The 21,358-nt window shown below is 43.1% G+C and overlaps 1 protein-coding gene across 2 annotated transcripts in view; it reads left to right on the forward strand.

The window, feature by feature from the left end:
- RASAL2 (RAS protein activator like 2) overlaps nucleotides 1–21,358 on the forward strand; it is a 391,333-nt gene that overhangs the window by 163,626 nt on the left and 206,349 nt on the right. For both annotated transcript variants that reach the window (XM_030205957.1, XM_030205958.1), the window contains exon 3: nucleotides 2,702–2,828. In XM_030205957.1, the coding sequence (XP_030061817.1) occupies nucleotides 2,702–2,828 (127 nt within the window). The remainder of the gene's footprint in view (nucleotides 1–2,701; nucleotides 2,829–21,358) is intronic.

Consider the following 21,358-nt stretch of genomic DNA (forward strand, 5'->3'; position numbering starts at 1 on the left):
TGGTTCCAGGTGCACTTGCTCCAAATTGTAGAAATCCTCTTCACAGCAAAGCAAAAGCATTGTTAAATGACATGCAGGTGCAGCGTCGGCACTTCTGTTTGTGTTAGCTGTGGTCCCGCCCTCATTTCGGAAACAGGAAATGAGGGGGGGACCAGAGCTAACAGAGAGAGAAGGGCTGAGCGTGCACGCATGGGAGCAGCGACCTGGGGGGCGTGGCATTGCGGCAGGGGCGGGGCCTCACGCTGGTGTGCTGTTGGTCATTGCTGCGGCTGACATAAGCAGAAGTATGTAATGTGACAGCGCGGAAGCTTCAGCCATGGTCCACCAGGGAGGCAGCTTCAGAACGTTGGAGGTGGGTTTTATTATATAGGATGTGCAAAACAAGAGAGGCTACCTTTCTGCAAGGCATTCCAACAGTACACCAAAGCAGAGAAGACAAGTTTTAGCTATTTTGTCAACTTTTTACTTTCAGTCCCTTCTGCTTTTTTTTTTTGTGATATATGTGCATATTTAATTATGGCTTCCAGCATTATCTCTAAATTTGCCTTGAAGGTTCATGTTTTGTGGCTTTTAATTTTTATTCTTTCTGCTTTTTTGCAGTGAAAACCTTTTTACTTCCATTAACAAAATAAGTGAACTACTTCAGAATATAATGCAGCAGTTTTAACATCAGTAACTTTTCTGTTTTTAGTTCTGTTCTTAGCAGATCCTGGTTAAAGGCGTGATTAGTTTAATCTAAAGCTTATGAATGCTACCATTCTTGTTTTTTCATGAAACAGTGAGTAATCAATTACAGTTGAAAAATAAACACAGAGGGATGGCAAAACATAATTTATAGTTAAGCCTAGTGGTTCCCAAACCTGATCCTGGAGGCACCCTAGCCATTCAGGTTTTCGGGATATCCACAATGACTATTTATGACAGATATTTACGTGCACTGCCTCCACTGCATGCATATCTCTCTCATGAATATTCATTGTGGATATATCAAAAACCTGACTGGCTGGGGTGCCTCCAGGATTAGGTTTGGGAACCACTAGTTATGCCTATTAGGACTCAGAAAGGTCACTCAGAGTGGCCACAGATGAATGTCCGTGAACTTTAAGGACATTTTATTGAAGTGCACCTGACACAGGCTATGTTTCGACACTTTACCTGTACCAGGGGTTTGTGATATACCTGAACATACAGTGATATATAAATAAATAAATAGATGGAACGGAAATCATAATACATTAATTACTATAATGTTGCGAAAGCCTGAAAAAGTCAAATATTTGCCAATCTGTAAAACATGCTACAATCAAAAAGTTGCAAGTCGTCTGTAGCATTTTTTAAACCAAGCTGAAACACCTATTTAGAACATGAAAACTTCAAACCCAATGCTGGCTATTTATAAAACAAAAAATGCTTAGCCATACAAAACTGAGGTGACAAAGACTAAACAAGCAATCCCATGTTCCCAAAATTGCTTCTTTCTTAAAACAAATGTAGCCATTAATAGATAGCATAGATACTAACTTTATATACTGCTTATAGATTAAATCTTAAATTTGTATTAAAGAATATGTCACCCTAATATATCTAAACCACACATTTTTAATAAACAGCATATGACTTTTCTTTATTTTTTAGAAAAGTACGTGTAGTTTAAAGAGGTTACAGGGACATTTTGGATTAACTAATCTTATAAATGATTGGGATATCCTCTGTCTTGTATGGTTGCTATAGTAAGGGTAAAGGGTTATGGATTTGATATACAACCTTTCTGTGGGACAAGAAAAGTGGTTTACGTTTATTATATGTAGGTACTTACTCTGTTCCTAATGAGTGCATAATCATAAGTTTTTCGATCTGCTAGCCCCTATGGTGGATGCTGAAAGGGGGTCTGTAGCCAGCCTGCGATACTATGATCCTGCAGGTTGCTGAATCTCATGGAGAATCAAGGAAGGGAAGAAAGGGAAATGGGCCTTTCTGTGGTATTTTGCAACTACATTCAAAGCGGTTTACATATATACAGGTACTTATTTTGTACCTGGGGCAATGGAGGGTTAAGTGACTTGCCTGCAGTCACAAGGAGCTGCAGTGGGAATCGAACCCAGTTCCCCAGGATCAAAGTCCGCTGCTCTAACCACTAAGCTACTCCTCTCCCCACACCTTGATGAATTCCTCCTCTAAATGAGTTGCACAGCGTCACAAGGAGCTGCAGTGGGAATTGAACACAGTTCCCCAGCTTCTTAGCCCTCAGCAAGGCTACTCCTCCACTCCTAGAAGTGTACACATTTCAATATAAAATGTTGAATTTTTTAGGAAGTAAACACCAACGTGTAATTGAAAACCTTAACAGAGGTACCAGCTCTGTGGGTACAGAAGTGCTGAGCACCTCTAATATTGGGTAAGCTCCTTCATTGTGTCTAGGGATGGGTACTTTTGTGATGTTTATCACTCCCCCCCCCCCACTCAAAATCATTTCAAAAGTAAACACGTAAGGATATTATAGTAAGCCTGTATCACATTTCTTGACTGGTTACTTGTTTTGCAATGGACTTCCTCAAGAGGGAGTGCTGTGATCACATTAAGCATGCTGATAAAGCCTGCTTTACTGGAGCTGCTCATAGTCTGGAGGAAATCAGTTTTGCCTGTCAGATTTTAATAACAGCTGGGAGAACTTTCTTACTCAACATATTTTTTAAAATTGTAGATGCCTAACGAAACATCCCAGGAACAACAAACTGAATCCAGCAAAGGCCGCAGCCTTCGGCGAACTGTTAGTGTCCCTTCAGAAGGTCAATTCCCTGAATATCCACCAGAGGGAGGTGCCAAGCTTGGTGAGTGGCAATGCCTCATTTTTCATTTATAAAGGAAATATCACATTATTTACCATGGTTCTCGTGTAAAGAATAAATCTGTTGAGATAATTGGTTTGACTACTAGCAAATGATGCTGGGTTTCTTAATGGTATAGAAATTACTGGATGTCACCATTTTCTTGCCTGGTTCAGTAAGTAGAAACTGAAGACTGCGCATCTGTCTGTATATTTAATTCTCCGAGGACAAGCAGGCTGATTGTTCTCACATGTGGGTCGACGTCCGCATCAGCCTGGGAACCGGCATTTTGCAAGCAAAAAATTTAAAAAGTTTGCCAGAGCCTTCTGGCGTGCGAACCGCGCGCATGCGTGGACGACTTTCCACCCGTCACGCAAGCGTTCCCGCTCAGTTATTTTTTCTCCGCGGTGAGGTGCGGTCGAGTTTTTTCCCCGCTCCTCTCAGGCCCGGGAAAGAGTCCTTCGTTGTGGCTTTTGCCTTCTTTTTTTTTTTTTTTTTTAATTAAAATTAAAAAAAAAAAAAAACTCCGTAGTTTTCATATTTTTTGCCCTTTTAAAGTTTCCTTTCTTTTTCGTCGAGGCCGGCTTAGGCCACGCGGTCAGGTTGTTCCCTTCTTTTCGTGCCCTTTTTTCTTTTAACAGGTACAATCGCGTCTTTTGATTTCGCTGAGACCGTTTTTTCTTCCATGTCATCGAAGACACCCAGCGGCTTCAAACGTTGTACTCGATGCAACCGGACCATCTCGGGTACTGATACCCACGCCTGGTGTATCCAGTGCCTTGGGCCCGACCATAGCCCAGCCGCTTGTAGTCTGTGTCTTTGCATGAAGAAACGAACTCAAGCTTCTCGAGAGGCCTAGCGAGAGAAGCTTTTTGGGGCTCGGTCCGGTACGTCGACATCGACGACATCGATATCGAGGGACGCATCGACGTCGGGAGCGAAGGTAATGTCTGCGGAACGAACAACTCGTGCTGGAAGCAGTGAGGCATCGAGTTGTGCAGGCCCCCTGGGACCGACCTTCATCGGACCTGGCCCAGACGAGACGTGAGGATTCCTCATCTTCCTCATCGGTACCGAAAAGTCTCAATGACACGGTGCCGGGAGCTCCGGGGCATCAAGGGATTCGGCACCCGACAAGCGTCGGCGCCAAGATGTTCGCTCCCCGTCCATTCAGGCGGTGCCGATGCATCGGTCTAGCAGCCCGGTACCTGCTCCCGAGCCTCAACAGATTCTGCCACCGACTCCTTTACCAACCCCGCAGCCTTGTCCGACAGCGGCTCTTGATGAGCTCATCAGGGCACTGCTTCCAGAGCTTCTGGAAGGGTTACTGCGCTAGTCTGGTTCGGTGTCGGGGGTACTTGCACCTTTTGTACTGTCTGCTGCAGCGGTATCTGGCCCTTCACCTGTGGTGAGGTCCCCGACCTCGGTGCCGCCTGCCACCCGGGTCGACTCCCCTTCGACGTCAGTGGAGGAAGCTTCACTGGAGTCCAGACGGGCGTCGACTTCTTGGCACCGCCATCGAGGACTTTGTTCCTCGGCTTCGAGGCAGGCTGCTCTGAGAGATGTCTTGTCCAATACTGAATCCCAGGTACTTTTCTTCTGATGAGTCACAGGAAGTATCTTTGATTTCGGCTGGGAACACAGCACTTTTGGCCTGGCGTCTGCGCCCAGAGTGTTTACCAAATGCCTAGCTGTTGTCGCAGCATCTCTACGCAGACTGGGAGTGCATGTGTTTCCTTATCTCGACGATTGACTGGTGAAGAGCACCTCGAAGGAGGGTGCTCTGGAGTCCATGCAAATGACTGTTCGGGTGCTTAGAGCTACTGGGCTTCGTCATAAATTATCCTGTCCCATCTCACCCCAGTCCAAAAATTGGAATTCATTGGAACCCTGATGAACACTCAGACAGCTTGAGCTTATCTTCCCGAGGCAAGGGCGGACAGCCTTCTGTCCCTGGTGTCCATGGTTCAAGTGTCTCAGCAGGTCACGGCTCGGCAGATGTTGAGACTTCTGGGGCACATGGCCTCCACAGTTCATGTCACGTCCATGGCACGTCTACATATGAGATCAGCTCAATGGACCCTAGCTTCCCAGTGGTTCCAAGCTGTGGGAGATCTAGAGATTGGAAAAGGAAAGGGACAGAGGAGGCACTAGGAAGGAGATGGGAAAAGCCAGTAGGTAGATGAAAAGTGAAAAGGAGACTAAGGACTAGAAGGTGAGAGAAAAGGATAATGAGAGTAAAATCAAATGGGTGGACAAATGCAAACAAGAGAAAAGCGGGCTGGGTGGGGGGCATAAAATGAAAGATCAGTGCCAGACAGATATAGAGACAGAAAGAAAGGAAGAAGACAAGAAGAAAGAGAAAAAATGGAAAGGCCAACCCCAAAGAGAATTTAGAAGACTGACACACGAAAAGTAGAAAAGAGATTGGGACTAGCCTAATTGTAGAAATAAAATGCCCAGACAACAAAGGTAGAGAAGAAAACAATTTTTATTTAATATTTTTTAAGGACTGAGATGTACTTGCTTTGTGAAATGTATATATATTTTTTCTATTTTTATTCTGTAAAGTACAGGAGAAAATGCATTTGTTTCTCTTCTACTAGTATTGTACTGCTTATAGAGTCTGGATTTCTTGGGCCGGGGGTAAAGGGGAGTGGTCTCCATTTCAGCTTTTGTCTGCATGTTTTTGTTTTTTTTAAATTGTGGTTCTCTAATCTGTATCAGGTGAGCATCTGTCCTTGTTCTTCAACTGAGGTGAAGGATTCTGCTAGCATGTAGTGTCTGTGTATGAATCTGGAACAGTTCAGCTTGTTCCAGTTTCCCAGTAGCAGGAGCCCAGTGTAATATTTACAGCACTGTCTTTCATAGATGGGTTAAGGTTCTTATGGTTTGGTAAGTTTGGTGCTCTAGGACTCGGTGTAATATTTGTGTAACACCAAGTTGTGCTAAGTTTTCTGTATAGGTTTTAAGTGCCTTTTGGCGGGGTTTTATGTTATTTCACAGTGTTTGGATCTATGTGAAAATAGGCTCTGGGACAAGGGCCGCCTTTGGTGGCCCTTGTCACCCAAGTTAAAAATGCTCAGGGCTAGTGGTCTCCATACCCTGTAGAGTCACCACACAAACAAAAGCCCATCTGATTTAAACAAAGTATCTAGCAGTGGAAGGAATGTATATGTTGTTCTTGAGGCGATGGTAATAATCCAAATATTTTTAATTGCAGTTAAGAAGACAGGCTACCTGCTCTAGCCAGTCACAGTACCTCTGCTGGATCCCGCCTCCTGATGTAACTTCCTGTTTCCTCGTAGATAGGATGCAGCAGAGGCAGCCTGTGTTAATCATTGCTGACTACAGCCACCGCACCTGAGCAACAGCATCAGCCTGCTTCCTGGCTGACACTGACTGGCGCCTGTTTTAGAAAAGTCTGCTCCCTCTCATGTCAGAAACCTGGCTACACCTTTGGCTTTGCAAATGGGCAAAGATTCAGCACTTGGATCTCAGCAGTGCATGTTGCAGAGACAGAAAATGTGCAGGTAGATTTCATCAGACTGTGCAGGATCTGGGGAAGTGGGAACTGAGCTGTTCAGCATTCCATCTCTTGATAGATCACTCGGGCTGCCCATGCTTCAACATGATGGCATCGCAATGGAAAGTGAAGTGTTCTCATTTCTTCAGTTGCAGGAAGAAGGTTGAATCAGTGGGCATAGATGTCCTTGCTTAACCCTGGCCACAGTAGGAACCTAAAAGCAAACCCACATCACTGTTGACTTTAGATGCTATTTATTTCATTTCAGCAGATGTGTTTAATTTAAACGAGTCTAAAATAAAGGTTTTGTCTTAATAAATCCTCCTACTCACCCATGAACTCTCCCTCTTCTCCCCACACACATGCACACTCCTCCTGGGACAAGCCAAAGAAGTGTCTGCATTGTTAGAGTACATATGTAGCTTTTCCCAGGGAAGACAACAGGCACCCTGTGCACTGAAAAATTGAGAGAGCCAAGAGCAAGGGTAGCTATTATTTGTTGCTCCCAAGCAGGGGAAGTGAATAGAAAAGGATTAGGGGACCAGCTTCAGCTCTGGCTCTTCTGCATTCCAAACCCTCTGAGGCAGTCCACAGCAAGTACATGAGAGGAATATATGTAAAGTATTTTTAGTTTCTCGATGGTGTAATAGGCAGTACTATGATCAAGGCACGGATTGCAGTACACAGGTAAGAATCATGCTGCTTATTTCTCTAAACCTCTTTCAGTGAGAGGAAAATCAAACTTCAGGATTCAGTCTTTTTTGTTATAGACACCTGTTATATTTCATCAGAAATGCACATGACATCTAGTGCTTTGCATATTGGATTCATTTTTCTCTCAGCTAATAGGAAGAAAGAGCTGGTGGTAAAGAGCAAAAGTAGGCATGTGAAGGAGAGTACAGGAATGCCAGATACTGTTGGCAGCACTGAATTTTGAAATCTTAAATTCACATGATGTACTTAACATTTTCTGTGTCGTACACCATGTAGAATTGGAGTAAGCAAAAGGGAGTTTGCAGACTCCTCAGAGAAATGCAGTGGAAGATTTTAGAAGGAAAGACAACCTTTTCCATTGTGAAAAAGGGGCATATTTTGTAATATGGGAGTGAAAATGGTATCCCTGGTTTTATATTGGACTGTTGTAGAAAAATCTCATTCTCATTTTAACTTCTTTCTTGTCATAGAATGAATTCAAGTCCATCTAAAACCAGTCTTAGAAGTTGTTTAGACAGAAGAGACTTCCAGAACTATTAAATGAAGCTACGTTTCTAATATTGAGGTTTTGACAAGTTCCTGGATGAAAAGTCCATTAAAAAACTGTTAGCCAGGTAGACTTGGGAGAGCAATTGTGCTTCACAAAAATGAAGTATGGGAAATAGAGTTACTTTTTGATATCTGCTGGGTATTTGTAACCCAGATTGGCCACTGTCAGAAACAGGATGCTGGGCTTGGTGGACCTTGTTCTGACTTTGCTTGGCTTGTCTTACTTTAATAAGATAATTTCTAGTGGTTAGTAAATTGGCTTTTTTATTTATTTATTTATTTTTGTTTTACATTTTAGCCATGGCTGCATCCCTGTATTAGCCATTATTTCTGTTAGAGGGAATTAAATTCATAATTGTCACCTATCACACACTGATGATAGACAAGTCATTCAGTCTTCCCCTAAAAGCCCCTTTGCTGAAGGGAGAGTTACCAGTCTAACCAGCCTTTTATATGAGATAGGCTTGCTCATTGTCTTGTTCTTGACTTTAGTGAGCTAATAGGAGTACATTGTATAGCAGGTACTTTCTGATCTACTCCTGGGCTGAACAACTGCACAATACAGAATTTGCACAGAATTCCGCAAAGGGAACCAAAAAAATAAAAACAGCAGCTCTGCACAGCCACAGGGAAGAATACGTAGCATTGCTGTCTCCCTTCCGACGTCTAAAATTGAAAAGGGAGGAAGGAGTGGCAGTGTCAGCTGCATAGGCTGGAGAACAGGAATGCTGCAGTACCAGCATTGGTTAGTGCAGCCCAAGGAGGGAGAGAGTGAGGCAAGGTTAGGGAGCACATGTGGTCGCAGCTTACCTTTTTACTATATAAGCCTGTTTCCTGGGTTCCATGATCAGGGATAGCTTGAACCTAGGTGATCAGGAACTGGCTGGAGATTGAATCATGCTGGTGTGATCCACTCAAGCCAAACAGTGATCCTGCCCCCTTCTGGCTGTAAGGTGAAGCAGGCTGGTTCAGTTTTCTGCTGGCTGCTTAACATTGAGTATAGTATCTCACCTGTTGAGCCCTGGAAACAGTCTTAACTAGAAAATAAACCTGTACTGGCAGGGAGAGGGGAGGGGCAGAGTGAGAGGGACAGCAAGAGCCAGGGCTAATGCAAAACAAGTTTGGGGTCTTGCTGAAGGTTGAAGAAAAGGAAAATTGGGGCTGAAGGTTCAAGTGTGGAAGGGAGTGGGTGCAGAGAGAGAGAAAAAGAGCTGGTAATGTTGTTGAGAGGAAATTGGGAGAGAGAAATATGGGACAGGCTGAGCACAAGAGAAACTGTGCATTGTGGAGTGATCAAGGTAAAGGAAGCATAGAGAGGAGTGCTGGAGGCAGCAGAACAAGATCAAAATTTAGGATGCGGGGAATTCTGCATTCTTGAGTAATAAGTATTTTGTATATTGTATCTTTAATGAATTAATATTCAAAAGTGATGATTATATTGTGTTATGAGGACAAAGTCTGCAGAATTTGGCAGAATTCTAGAATATTGTACACAGGAATTTAGTATCGCATTATACCTGAGTTTATCTTGTTGGGCAGACTGGATGGTTCAGGTCTTTATCTGCCATCATCTACTATGTTACTATGTTATTCATTTTTTTGCACTGATTTTCCCCAGGAATTCTAATCATTATGTCCAGAAATGCAACTATAGAAGAGAAAGGGGCACTCCTATGGCCCCTTTATCTTTTCTTTCTTATAGCAATTGTAGTTCTTTTCTAATTTCTGCTTTTATGATTATTGTACACCTCTTTGTCATCGTTAATGGAAACATAATACACTTTCCCCAGATTTAATCTAGGTGACCTTTTAAAGGGCTGGGGGAAGATTTAACTAATGATGATATTGTTTTGTTGGGTTTCTCTGTTAAGCATTGCAGATACTTTATTATCAAATCCATATTGTACATTGAAACTAGTGAATTAACAGATAACTGTGAGCCACCAAAAGATAGATTTTGTTTGTTATTGTTGGCTTTAGACTTTTTTTTATATCATTTCTATGATTTGCTCTGTTTAAATCCTGGTGGAATGTATTATCATTTGACAAAATTATGGTCTGTGCTGAGAGTAATCTACAAGTTTCTGTTGTCCTTTGCTTCTACTGCAGGTATTATATTTATCACTTAAAGTGAAACATTGCTAACCCCATGTGAGTGTGAATAGGTTCAATTCTTTGTAGTGTATGAATGGAGCATTTCCCAAGCTGTGTTAGCTCTGGACACAAGAGGAGGAGGATTATATATTGCAGCTAAGTGTGTTTCCTGAAGGTGTGTTAATAAGTGTTTTGACAGCTTTCTGAGATGTGTTATCTTCTCACAAGAACCATTTAGTAAACTTGTATAGTTTGAGAGTTTGAAGCAAATTGGAACTTAGCAGAAATTCCATCTATCTGAAGTAGAAATTCCAGTTATAGCACTAATGCTTAAGACTGGTCTGTGCATTTGAGAGAGTCAAAGTAACCAAACTTAAACCTGCTGTACTGGGGATTTTATTTCTTTCTTTTTTCCCTAGAGACACAGAATGGGAAGAAAGCTTTGGTACTCCAAGCCCTTAATTCATTTTGACCTGGTCAGTAAATTGGATAAACTCTACTGCTATATGAAACCCCATTTTTAAATTATAAAATGTAATAATAGGTTCTTGAGATTTGTTTTATACAGAAATTAAAAAAAAAAATCCTTAGTGTCAATACCAGACCAGTCCAGAACCTGTAGGTTATGTCTGACCAGTGGATGGAGGCATAGAAACAAAGTAATTCTGTGTGATTCACCCCTTAAGGGCATTGTGCAACCTTAGAATACTATTTCTCCCTCTAGTAGATGGTGATTAGCAGACAGTGCATCTTCTTAGGCTGGGTACTGAGGGAACTCCAGGGAACTCCTGACCCTTCTGGAGAACTGAGCATCAATTGAGCAGAGGGGTACCTCACTTGAGGTTTTAAGCTCCATTAAATTTAAAAAATAAAATAAAAAAGGACTTGGAGCAGGGATGATACTCAGAGGACTCTGAGTTCTCCCATTTCTTCCTGTTTGCTGCTATTTCTTCCTTTCCCCTAAAAGAGGTTTCAAAACTTTTCCTCACCTCAGAACATTAGAAGAGTTTCAAACGCTACAGCGTTTGTCCCAGGCTGCAATACCGATTAGCAGAAACAGGTGCATGTTTGCACCTGCACCTGATGAAGCAGGGTGCTGTTTCTCAGGATGATTCTCAGACTGTGCTGCAGACTGAACCCAGGGGGTTCTCCCTGGTGCCCAAGAGGGCTAGGATGGAGGTCCTAGATGATCCCTTTGAGATGTGGTCGTAGGGATCCCCCCATTTCAGCATAGTTTTGGTTTCTTTGGAGGGGCCCTCATAGAGCCCTTTGAGGAAGGTGAGCTCCCTCCAGAGGGTGCTGCGTCTGTTTCATGGGGAGGTATTGAGTTCACTGATTTCGGAGGTGCTGGTGATGCTTTCTATAGAAGAGCCTTAAGGGGTCCCAGTGGGGTGTCTGGGGGCCCTCTAAGGCATTTCCTGTGCATCCAGATATCCAGGATCTCATGTCCGAGGAGTGGAGTGTACCGGACGCTGGCCTTAATGTCGGGCGGGCCATGGCTCGTCTTTATCTTGTGGCCCCAGAGGAGAAGGAAAAGTTTGTTTATGCCTAGGGTGGACTCCCTAGTGACAGCAGTAACAAAGAAAACTACCTGTGCCCAGAGAAAGGCAAGGACAAATCAAACTCTGGTATACATATAAAGTAACACATACCGTGTAAAATGAGTTTATCTTGTTGGGCAGACGGGATGGACCATAAAGATCTTTATCTGCCGTCATTTACTATGTTACTATGTTATCATGGGGAGGAATGTTTATCTAAAATAATAAGAAAACCTGAGGGAGCTTGTGTTTGAAGCCAAGTGTTTGGTCCAGCAGCAAAGTTTATTTCAGAGCAACTAGGCCAAAGAGCCAGCCTTTCCTACCAGCTCAGCCCACACACCTGTGGTAATTTTTAGGGTGTAATTCTGGATGCAGGCCTTTGGAGGAAGGGGATATCTCAGAGGAGTTTGAGTTCCCTCCCCTTATCTTCCATCCTCTCCCCCATTACGCTGGTTTCTTTTTCTTCAAGCAAGCAGGAGCCAGGTGGGCAAGTGTAATTTCTAGTGGTTTAGCACTAAACCAAAAGCAAAGCTGGAGAGATTCCCCTGACTGAACTGTGGTCTGTGTGGGGTATTCAGAGTAAGACCTAATGCTGTTCTTGATGAATTTCTTCATCCTTTTTATTGCTGCTTTGCATACTGGACCCTTTAACTCTATTTCTCTGTTAGAGAAATGGGAAAGTTCAGGAAAGCTACGTGTCTACCCTCAGTCATGGTCACAAAAAAGAGTGAATACAGCATACAAAAGCAACCAAACAAACAAACAAAGCAAACACTGGGCCTTCAGCTCATTCGTAGAACGCCTTCAGCCGTGTAAACCGCAAAAAAAAAGCTTTTTTTTTGGCGGTTTACACGGCTGAAGGCGTTCTACGAATGAGCTGTTCAAACAGCGGGTAATATAACCTGATTGTGTATTCCACATCTTTGTCAACTTATTATCTTGCTGACCTATAGGAGTCCCTTGACCCCTGATGCAGGCGTTTGTACGCCGAAACACGGACCGTGTCGGGTCTCCATTATAAATAAAGAACTACATTTTTCTCAATCCTGAAGGCCCAGTGTTTGCTTTGTTTGTTTGTTTGTTTGGTTACCCTCAGTCATGGCCAGAGCCTGCAGAGTTCCAGTACTCTACCGAATTACTATTTCAACAGGTGGTGCCACATGCATGTCTGAGCTCCTCCATCCTCCTCACTCCCAGTTAGGGGAGTAACAGTGGGAACAGCATGTAGAACTGAACTGGCTCTCTGTTCTTCTACATGTGAAAGGCCAGATTAGACTTGTGGTGCATGAAACATTTCTGCAGCCTGAGTAGAATTAAGCAAAAGAAAAAAATCCTGGGTGGCCTGCTTTGCCATATCTGCAGGTTCCTCTTGAGCCTTTCCCATCCCTAATCTGTGTTCTTGCATGGAAAGAACCACTGAATGCCTGTGGCAGTGTTTGTGATGCTACAGCATTCCACTGAGGAGAGATCCAGTTCAGCAGATAGAGAGAAATTGCCTCCTCAGAAAGGGATAGTGCCTCAGTGACGAGATTCTGTTGGAGAGAGAAGATGATGACCCTTATTACCCTAAAGATCTCTGGGTAGCTCTCACATGGTCCATGAGAGATGTTAATCTGTAGGAGGATCCTATATTCCTTGGTGGTCATACGCCCTCCCCTCCCCCCTCCCCAAGTACGTCCTGGTATATTTCTAAGCTGGATATGGGATCTTCTCAGGCTGTTATACCAGATTCTAGCTTTAAAGTGGCTAAGGGTGTTACATTCTCTTTCTGGTAAAGAGAAGAATAAGTTGTTTGGACTCTTTGGGTGGGGGGGGGGGGGTGGTGCTTATGTAAAATCATAATTATAGAGAATCACAGTATTCAGGATTCACCATGTAGAATAATTTGTTTAACTTTTAAATATATTTTATTGAAGTCACAAAAGACACAACTTTGGCAAACAGATGCACAAATCTACTGCAGTATTACTACAACATAAGGTTTATATGTATTCACCCAACTGAACCCTTAATCCAACCTAATACGCAGTATGTACCCTTACAAACCAAATGAAGCTTGGAATCTGAAACATGCCATCAGTACATAGTTACACCTCTAATATATTCATAAGAGTAGAATGGACTCTCATCAACATAGTTGTCAAGTATGCATGCCATATTTTTAGACAGCGTTTCTTTGCTCTGGGGCCCTTTGTATCCACCATGTGGCGCTCCATGAGCAGGAGTTCATACATCTGATTTCTCCATTGCAAGAGTGTTGGGGGTTGATCTTTAATCCATTGGATCAGAATACAACATTTAACAATTAGGACAGCTTTACATAAAAACAGAACTGACGCTCCTGTGCCCTCCTCTGTTTTGGCCATATTGTCCAGGAGACAGCGCTGTGGGGTCAAATCCCACTGGCTTCCATACAGTTGATGTAATTGTTGCCATAAAGAGCCCCTGCATTCATCATGCCACACTTTGGACATTGCCCATCCATTGGAAGATCCATCTTCTTTGCACGAGAAGGATGTATATAAGCACACATCAAAAATGTATAGTGCAGTTCTTGCAATGTAACACTCTCTACTAACCTAGGTCCCTTCTGTAGACATGTCAAAAAATCATCCAAATAATATGGGCCAAAGTCGTCAATCCATTTATCCAAAACAATCGACAAATAGGTAGAGCTTAGAGGTTTCTGAAAGCCATCATAATAACTGCCCAATAAGCATTTATGAATTGCTAACTGTGGTCAGTGTTCATCAACAACACAAAATTTCTGAAGTAAAGACTGCACATAATGGTAAAGCTGTCTTTAAGTATACCAATCTCGAGTTGTGAGTCCATGCTGCTATTGCAAGGATTCAAAAGATCTCATCACAGGTTCATCCTCCTCTATGACATGTTGTAATAATTTAATTCCCTTATCCACCCAACTTCTAAACTCACATCCCAATTGTCCTGGAGGGAAGGATGCATTTCCCAACAGGGGTAGAAACCATGAGCTGTGGGCATGCAGACAAAAGCGTCTACAGAAATAGCTCCATGCCCATCGCAATGGTCTCAGCAATGAATGTTTCTGCAGCCAGGAAGGCAGTTATCTAGCATATGCATGTAGCAAGTACCCCAATGACCATTCCGCATGAAACTCTTTTCCAATGCTATATTACAATACTCTGAAGTATTATATATCCAGTCTTGGATCTGCCAGAACCTACAAGCCACATTGTACTCCTTCAAATCCAGCAGACCTATACCCCCTTCCTGTGGTGCAGTTGAAGATGTCACAATGGTAGGTGAGATTTCTTCCCCATCCCCCCGCTTAATGATAGCATTTCAGTGAGTTAAATCATCTGGCCTAAATGTTGGAGTGGGTATAGCCACTTTGGCAACAACACCACCTTAAGATGAATTCTGTCCCACAGAGAGAGGGGCAGAGGGGCCCAGCGGGAACAGAGGATCTTAGACATCTGCAAGAGTGCTGGGACATTAGCCTCATGCAGCCAAGCCGGGTTACTAGGTATGGCCAATCCCAATTATATCAAGGTTGCAGTCGCCCAGCACAAAGGGAAAGTTCCCTGCCAGTCTCTCCCCTGCCCAGGTCTTAAGCTAAGTACCTCAGGTTTATCTGCATTGATCCAACGTCCCAAAAAGGAACCAAACAGATTCAGTTTGTCCAAGGTCCTAGGTAGAGAATTTTACGGATCAACCAAGGCAGTCAGTAAATTGTCAGTATAAAGCACCAACTTGAACTGCTGAGTGCCAATGAATATGCCTTGAACCCGAGGGTTCAATAATAGTTTTTGGCTAGCTGCTCCATGTAAAGGATAAATAACAGGGGAGACAAGGGACAACCCTGTCTCATGCCCCTTCACTGAGAATGGGGAGGAAGGGGACAAAACCCCATTCACCAATACTTGCGCTCTGGGCTCCACATATAATGTCTGCAGAAGACATAAAATGGGACCAGGAAACAGTGTTGAAAGCTTTCCTCAATATCATAGCTAACCAAGGCATCCAGGTCATGCCTGTGAGCCATCTCTGCTTCCCTGTCTTCTCTTAGATATCTTTCCAGCATCTCCTGTTCATTTGTTATCCTCATCTCTCCTCTTGTCTTCTTTACTTCCTTCACTACATCCGTTTCTGACACTGATCTTTTTCCTTTCAACGTTCTATTTTTCTGCCTTTTAGATTTCATTTGTTCTTACCATCTAGTTTTCAATCTCCCTTTCTTCACTGCATATATTTTTTCATATTTTTCCTCACACCCAGGCCCTCCCATTCCCCTACATAAGTACATAAGTGTTCTCATACTGGGACAGACTGAAGGCCCATCAAGCCCAGCATCCTGTTTCCAACAGTGGCCGATCCAGGTTACAAGTACCTGGCAAGATCCCAAAACAGTACAATACATTTTATGCTGCTTATCCTAGAAATAAGCAGTGAATTTCCCCACAAGTCCATTTTAATAATGGCCTATGGACTTTTCTTTTAGAAAACTGGCCAAACCTTTTTTTTAACCCCAATAAGCTAATTGGTTTTGCTACATTCTGTGGCAATGGATCCCAGAATTTAATTACACATTGAGTGAAGAAATATTTTCTCTGATTCGTTTTAAATTTACCTCTTTGTCTTTCATTTACTCTTCCATCTTTTCCCCCTGCCATGTTGATTCTCCTCTGTCTCTCTCCCTATCCCTGTCAATCAGTATTGTCCTATGTCTCTCTCTCTCTCTCTCTCTCTCTCTCTCTTCTCCCTATCCAGCATTATCCTGTTTCTCTCTAACTTTCTCCCCATCCAACATTACCTTGTTTCCCTTTCTTCTCCGCATCTGACATTACCCTGTCCTTTTCTCTTTCACTATCCTCCCCCCCCCCCCCCCCCCCACCAGGATTACCCTGTCTTTCTCTCCCCTCCTCCTCTTAGTCTTCCCTAATTGGGGCAGACCATAAGCAGTCAATGGCAAAAGCAATGTGAAGATGTGTGGGGAACAGCTTTCTGCATTCACTGCCACTAGCTCTGCTGGTCATGCCCCTCTGATGCAGGAAATTTACATCGAGGGGGCATGATGGGCAGAGCTAGTGGTGGTACATGCAAGAAACTGGTTCCGCACATCTTCACTTTGCTTCTGCCACCACCGACCTGAGGAGAGAATGGGCACTGTACCAGTGACTGCGGGATGTAAACTGGGGAAGGTAGCAGTTGGGGCTAGGAAGGCTTAGCCTCTCCAAGCCTCTTATACTGGGCACCTATGGGCTTGATGTACCGATTCAGGAAGTCTATTCTAGGCATATGGTACAGTAAGAGAAAAGGTGGAGCCTGGGGTTGGCAGTGGACGAAAAGGGTACATATAACATAGACTTACCCCATGAGCAGAGATCTCAGGGAAGGGCATAGGGAAAGATAAGAGTAGAGAGATAATGAGAAGCTGCAAAATAAATGCACTTGTAAGTCAATAAGAGGGGTTAACTGTATGCAAATGAGGTGACGAGGAGAGAGCTAGTAGTGTAGCGACACTGGCAGAATATAAGTCGTGCAGCAGAATTCTGAACAGATTGAAGGGCAGAAAGAGATAGTATGAGAAGCAAGTTGCAGTAATCTAAACATGAGGTGTGGAGAAGAGTTTTGGTACTGTGCTCAGAACGGGAAGAACAAATTTTGGTGATTGAAGCAGAAACACATTGCAAACTATATACTAAATGAATACTTGCCTGGTCTATAATACAGATAGTATTAACAGCTTTTTCTTTTTTTATAAACCCATGTAGGCACTTCAGTGCTACTTCCTTTTTCTAATACTGTACTGCCACCTAGTAGTAGTTAGTAGATTTTTATGTTTGATTCTCAGTGGTAAAATATCATGTCTATCAGCATGTTTCTATGCATGCTGGTAGCCTAGAAACAATTGGTGCTTGCTGTATTCAGATGTAGACATGTTTTTTGCATTTTGCTATCCAAGTGCTCTTTAAATCATTAGCACTGAAAGCTATTGTCATTATTTCTTCAATCTATATCCCAGATATTCCCTTAAAACAGACATGTATTGAACAGTATCAAAAAATGGTACTGGGTTAGGGCTGCATTCCTGAAGTAGGCTGCTTATAGTTATTTTGCATGCTGTTTTAGATTCTTTAATTTTTAATTTGTCAATTTGTATTTCTTATCTTTTCATTACTTTTTAGTCTTTAATTTATTTAGGGCTGCATTTCAATAAAAATTTATAATCACGATTAAGTGTGTGATTAATTGTGCAATTAAAGGTATTCCTCCCCCCCCCCCCCCCCAGCTCCTTGCGACTCTGTGCAATGGGGGGTTAGGTGACTTTCCTAGAATCATAAGGAGCTGCAGTGAGGAAAAGATAACATAAATTAAATAACATACCTTTAATCGTGATTAAAATTTTAATCGAAATACGGTCCTGCCTAAGATTTTAAGTTGTAAATGGCCTATGCAGTGCATGATGATTCACTTTTATTTTGTGAAGACACACAGTTCATCATAGTCACACACGAATTCTTTCAGAGCTTTCTAGGAAAGCATAAATGACTTTTCATGTGTGGTGGCTTCCATGCTGCCAGGGTCCTATGGCTCTCCTCAGTGTGTTCTGTCTGCTAAGAATGCCTGTGGTTTTAATTGTTTGTCACTGCAGAACTCAAGACGCTGTTTTTTTCCTTCATGCTCTCTGCCTAACCCTCCCCACCTCCCCCAATCACCTTAGTTCTTTGAACATATTTTAAAGGTTCTGTTTTCTTCATTCTTCCACTAGGAGGGGCCTACGTTTTTATTTTTTAAGCATCAATTCAGAGTTGAATGTTTGGTCCCAGTCCCCACAGGACAGAGTTGCAAATTGCAGGTGTCTTGGACTCTCTGGTTGACATATTCCCAGGCAACCAGCTAGTCAGTGTTTTGTTTTTTTTTAAATCTAGACAGCCTCATAGCATTAGATATTTGCCAGTGGTATACTGCTTTGAAGAGAAAATCCTTAGCAGACCTTTTGACAGTACTTTCTATGTAGCATGCCAGAAAGATATTTCCTTCACTGACTTTGTGTACAGTGGGGATGTGATACAGTAGAAGTCCAAAAATCGAGACTGCTCAGGGATTGGGTCAGTCCGGATTTTCCAGATTCTCAGGCAGTACTTTTAAAATTCAAATTTAAGGAAGAATAACGAAGAGGTGAACAGGCAAATACAAAATGCTTCATTTATTAAAATGGGTATATTTAGGAAAAACATGGCTTGTCTCTCTCCAGAGAAGTCTGTCTTGCGTTGATTGTCTTAGCTCTTTGTTGGCCTCAGCAAAACTGCTTGCTCCTTCCTCTAGATTCTTTGTTCAACCTCACTCCATTCCAAGAGTTCCCAGCCTCAATAGCACAGATTGAGTACTCTTCTGCATCCTAATTTCAGTGTCCTCTCTACAGTACTTCCTCTCCCTCCCACGTTACCTTCTTGCTGCTTCGTAAATGCAGCTGTAAAGCCGCAGGTGCAGGATCATTTCCCTGTGCGTGTTGCTGCTAGGTTTGCCGGTCCTGCCCCTTATGACATAAACTTCCAACGTTGGAGGGAGTGGGACCAGCAGATCTAGGAGCAACGCGCGCAAGAAAATGGTCCCGCGCTTGCATCTTTATAGCTATGTTTTACTGGAAAAGGTTTGGGTTTCAGAGAGTCCAGATTCTCAGGTAATCTGGAATTCTGGCATCTGGATTTTTGGACTTGTACTGTACTGATGGGCAGTAACCAGTTAATAGACCACAGGGTGGTAGTGCATAATGATCTCAAGATAGCAAAACAGTGTGATCAGGCGGTAGCAAGAGGAATGGAAGATGTATAGAGAGTGCTGAATGTAACAAGAAGAAAGTAGATGATTCGCAGTTGAACTGCCTAACATATTGATGGTAATTTAGTAAGTGATTCTTGTGTAGGACAGTGTTTTATGTGCTCAAGTTGGCTCTAATAAAATTACTCTGGCAGATACACACACAAAAGTAGACACTTAGCTAACAGCTTTCCGCCTCCCACTCTTGCCCTTGCTGTCTCTCCTCTCTCAGCTGCCCATATACCCTGTCTACCTTTTTACCTAGTCCCTTATTCTGCACTCTGTACTTTCCCTCTCAACTCTTATCTACCATCTTCTGCCTCTCATACCATCACCAGCCCTAGATCCTTCCCTCCCTGGTCCACAGCCAATTCTTTAGTCACTCATTTCCCACTCAGCCTCCTATTAACCCTCTTTTACCATCTCTCCAGCCCCTTTTCTGGCCTCTCACCTCTTTCAAAGGCTTTTTTTTTTTTGGCTCACCCTCGATTCAGTCCTCTAGATCAGTGTTTCCCAAGTCCAGTCCTGGAGTACCCCTTGCCAGTCAGGTTTTCAGGATATCCACAATGAATAAGCATGAACTTGATTTGCATATACTGCCTCTATTATATGCAAATCTCTTTTCATGCATATTCATTGTGAATATCCTGAAAACCTGACTGGCAAGGGGTACTCTAGGACCAGACTTGGGAAACACTTTTCTAGATCAGCCACATCTACTTTCAACCCCTCCTCCAGCTTCTCTGTTCTCTTATCCCCTTCACAACCCCTCCCTTACAGCTATCAATTATTAGGTACTTTCCCCTCCAAATTCCTACTCAGTCTCTTGAGTCCCTGTTGTCTCCCATCCTTAGTTATTTGCTCTGCTTCCTGCACTTTCTATGTACCCAGTCTGTGTATGTTTTCTTTTATGGCCTCCAGGTTCTTTCCTTATTCCTCCCCTCCCCCCAAGTCCCTAAATCCTCATTTTTCCCTTGCTTTCCCCCACGTTCATTACTTTCTGAGTCCCTGCAGTGTTCGTTGTGGTCCCATCCTTTCTCTGCTCTAACCTAATCCTTCTCCTTCAGTTTCTGCTTTTGTTTCACTTCAGATCTCTAAAACATTTTTCCCTCTGCTCCTTGATCATCCTTGATGATGACTTTTTTAAGCATTTGAACTATTAGTATCTACAGAGCCCTGCATGATTCAGACATCAGCTGTTTGAAGCAGGCAGACCCCACAAGGTTCAAACAGTTGGTATTTGAGCCATTCAGAGCGCTATAGATACAAAGCCCTACAGTTCAGACAGTGGAGGTTTCAGTCACAGTGCTGCAATAAGGACTCAGGATTAGGCAGAGTGAGTCGGGGATGCTGGATGAATCAGGCAGCAGAGGATCTTGGCAAAGGAAGGCTTCAAGGGAAGCAGAGGACTCAGGCATCATCACTGCACCAGAAGCTGTCAATTTAGTGAGTGTCAGGTTGACAGTAGAAAACTGACGTGTTGGCTGGTTTATGTCCCGCTGATCTCCAACTTCCCTTCATGAAAACCAGCCAGGCTGGCCAAGTACCTGCTCATGAATTTGGGCTGCAAAAACCCAAGGGAATGGTATATAATAGGAAGTGAAGTACTTATGTACATGAAATAAAAGCAAGATTGGGGGGGGGGGGTAATGATTGTACAACTGGGTAGGAGAGGCAACATCAAAAGCCATGAGGATGCTTGGGTGCATAGGGAAGAGAAATGTCAGGAAAAAGGAGATGCTTATGCCTCAGTAGAAGTCTCTGGTGAAACCACATTAGAAATCTGGAGACTGCACCTTCAAGAGGAGTGGAGGAGTGGCCTAGTGGTTAAGGTGGTGGACTTTGGTCCTGGGGAACTAAGGAACTGAGTTTGATTCCCACTTCAGGCACAGGCAGCTCCTTGTGACTCTGGGCAAGTCACTTAATCCTCCATTGCCCCAGGTACAAATAAGTACCTGTAAACAATATGTAAGCCGCATTGAGCCTGCCATGAGTGGGAAAGCGCGGGGTACAAATGTAACAAAAATTAAAAAAATAAATATAAACCAGATGGAGTTAATCTGAAAGGCAGTGGTCATTGTGTTATTAGCCATACAGCATATTGGAGCAGACTTGGCTCTAAATATTTATACTTTGGATGGAAGGGGGGAGGTAGAGATTTTAATAACTCCAAGATATAAATGCATAGGAGAGCGGGCATCTTTCAGTAGAAAGGATGCTCTGGAACAAGGGGTCATAGAATAAGGATGAAAGGGAATAGACTGAGAAGTAATCTAAGAAGGTAATTCTTTATAAGAAGGTTGATG

This window comes from Microcaecilia unicolor, chromosome 6 (genome assembly GCF_901765095.1).
Source record: "Microcaecilia unicolor chromosome 6, aMicUni1.1, whole genome shotgun sequence".
Classification (NCBI taxonomy): Eukaryota; Metazoa; Chordata; class Amphibia; order Gymnophiona; family Siphonopidae; genus Microcaecilia; species Microcaecilia unicolor.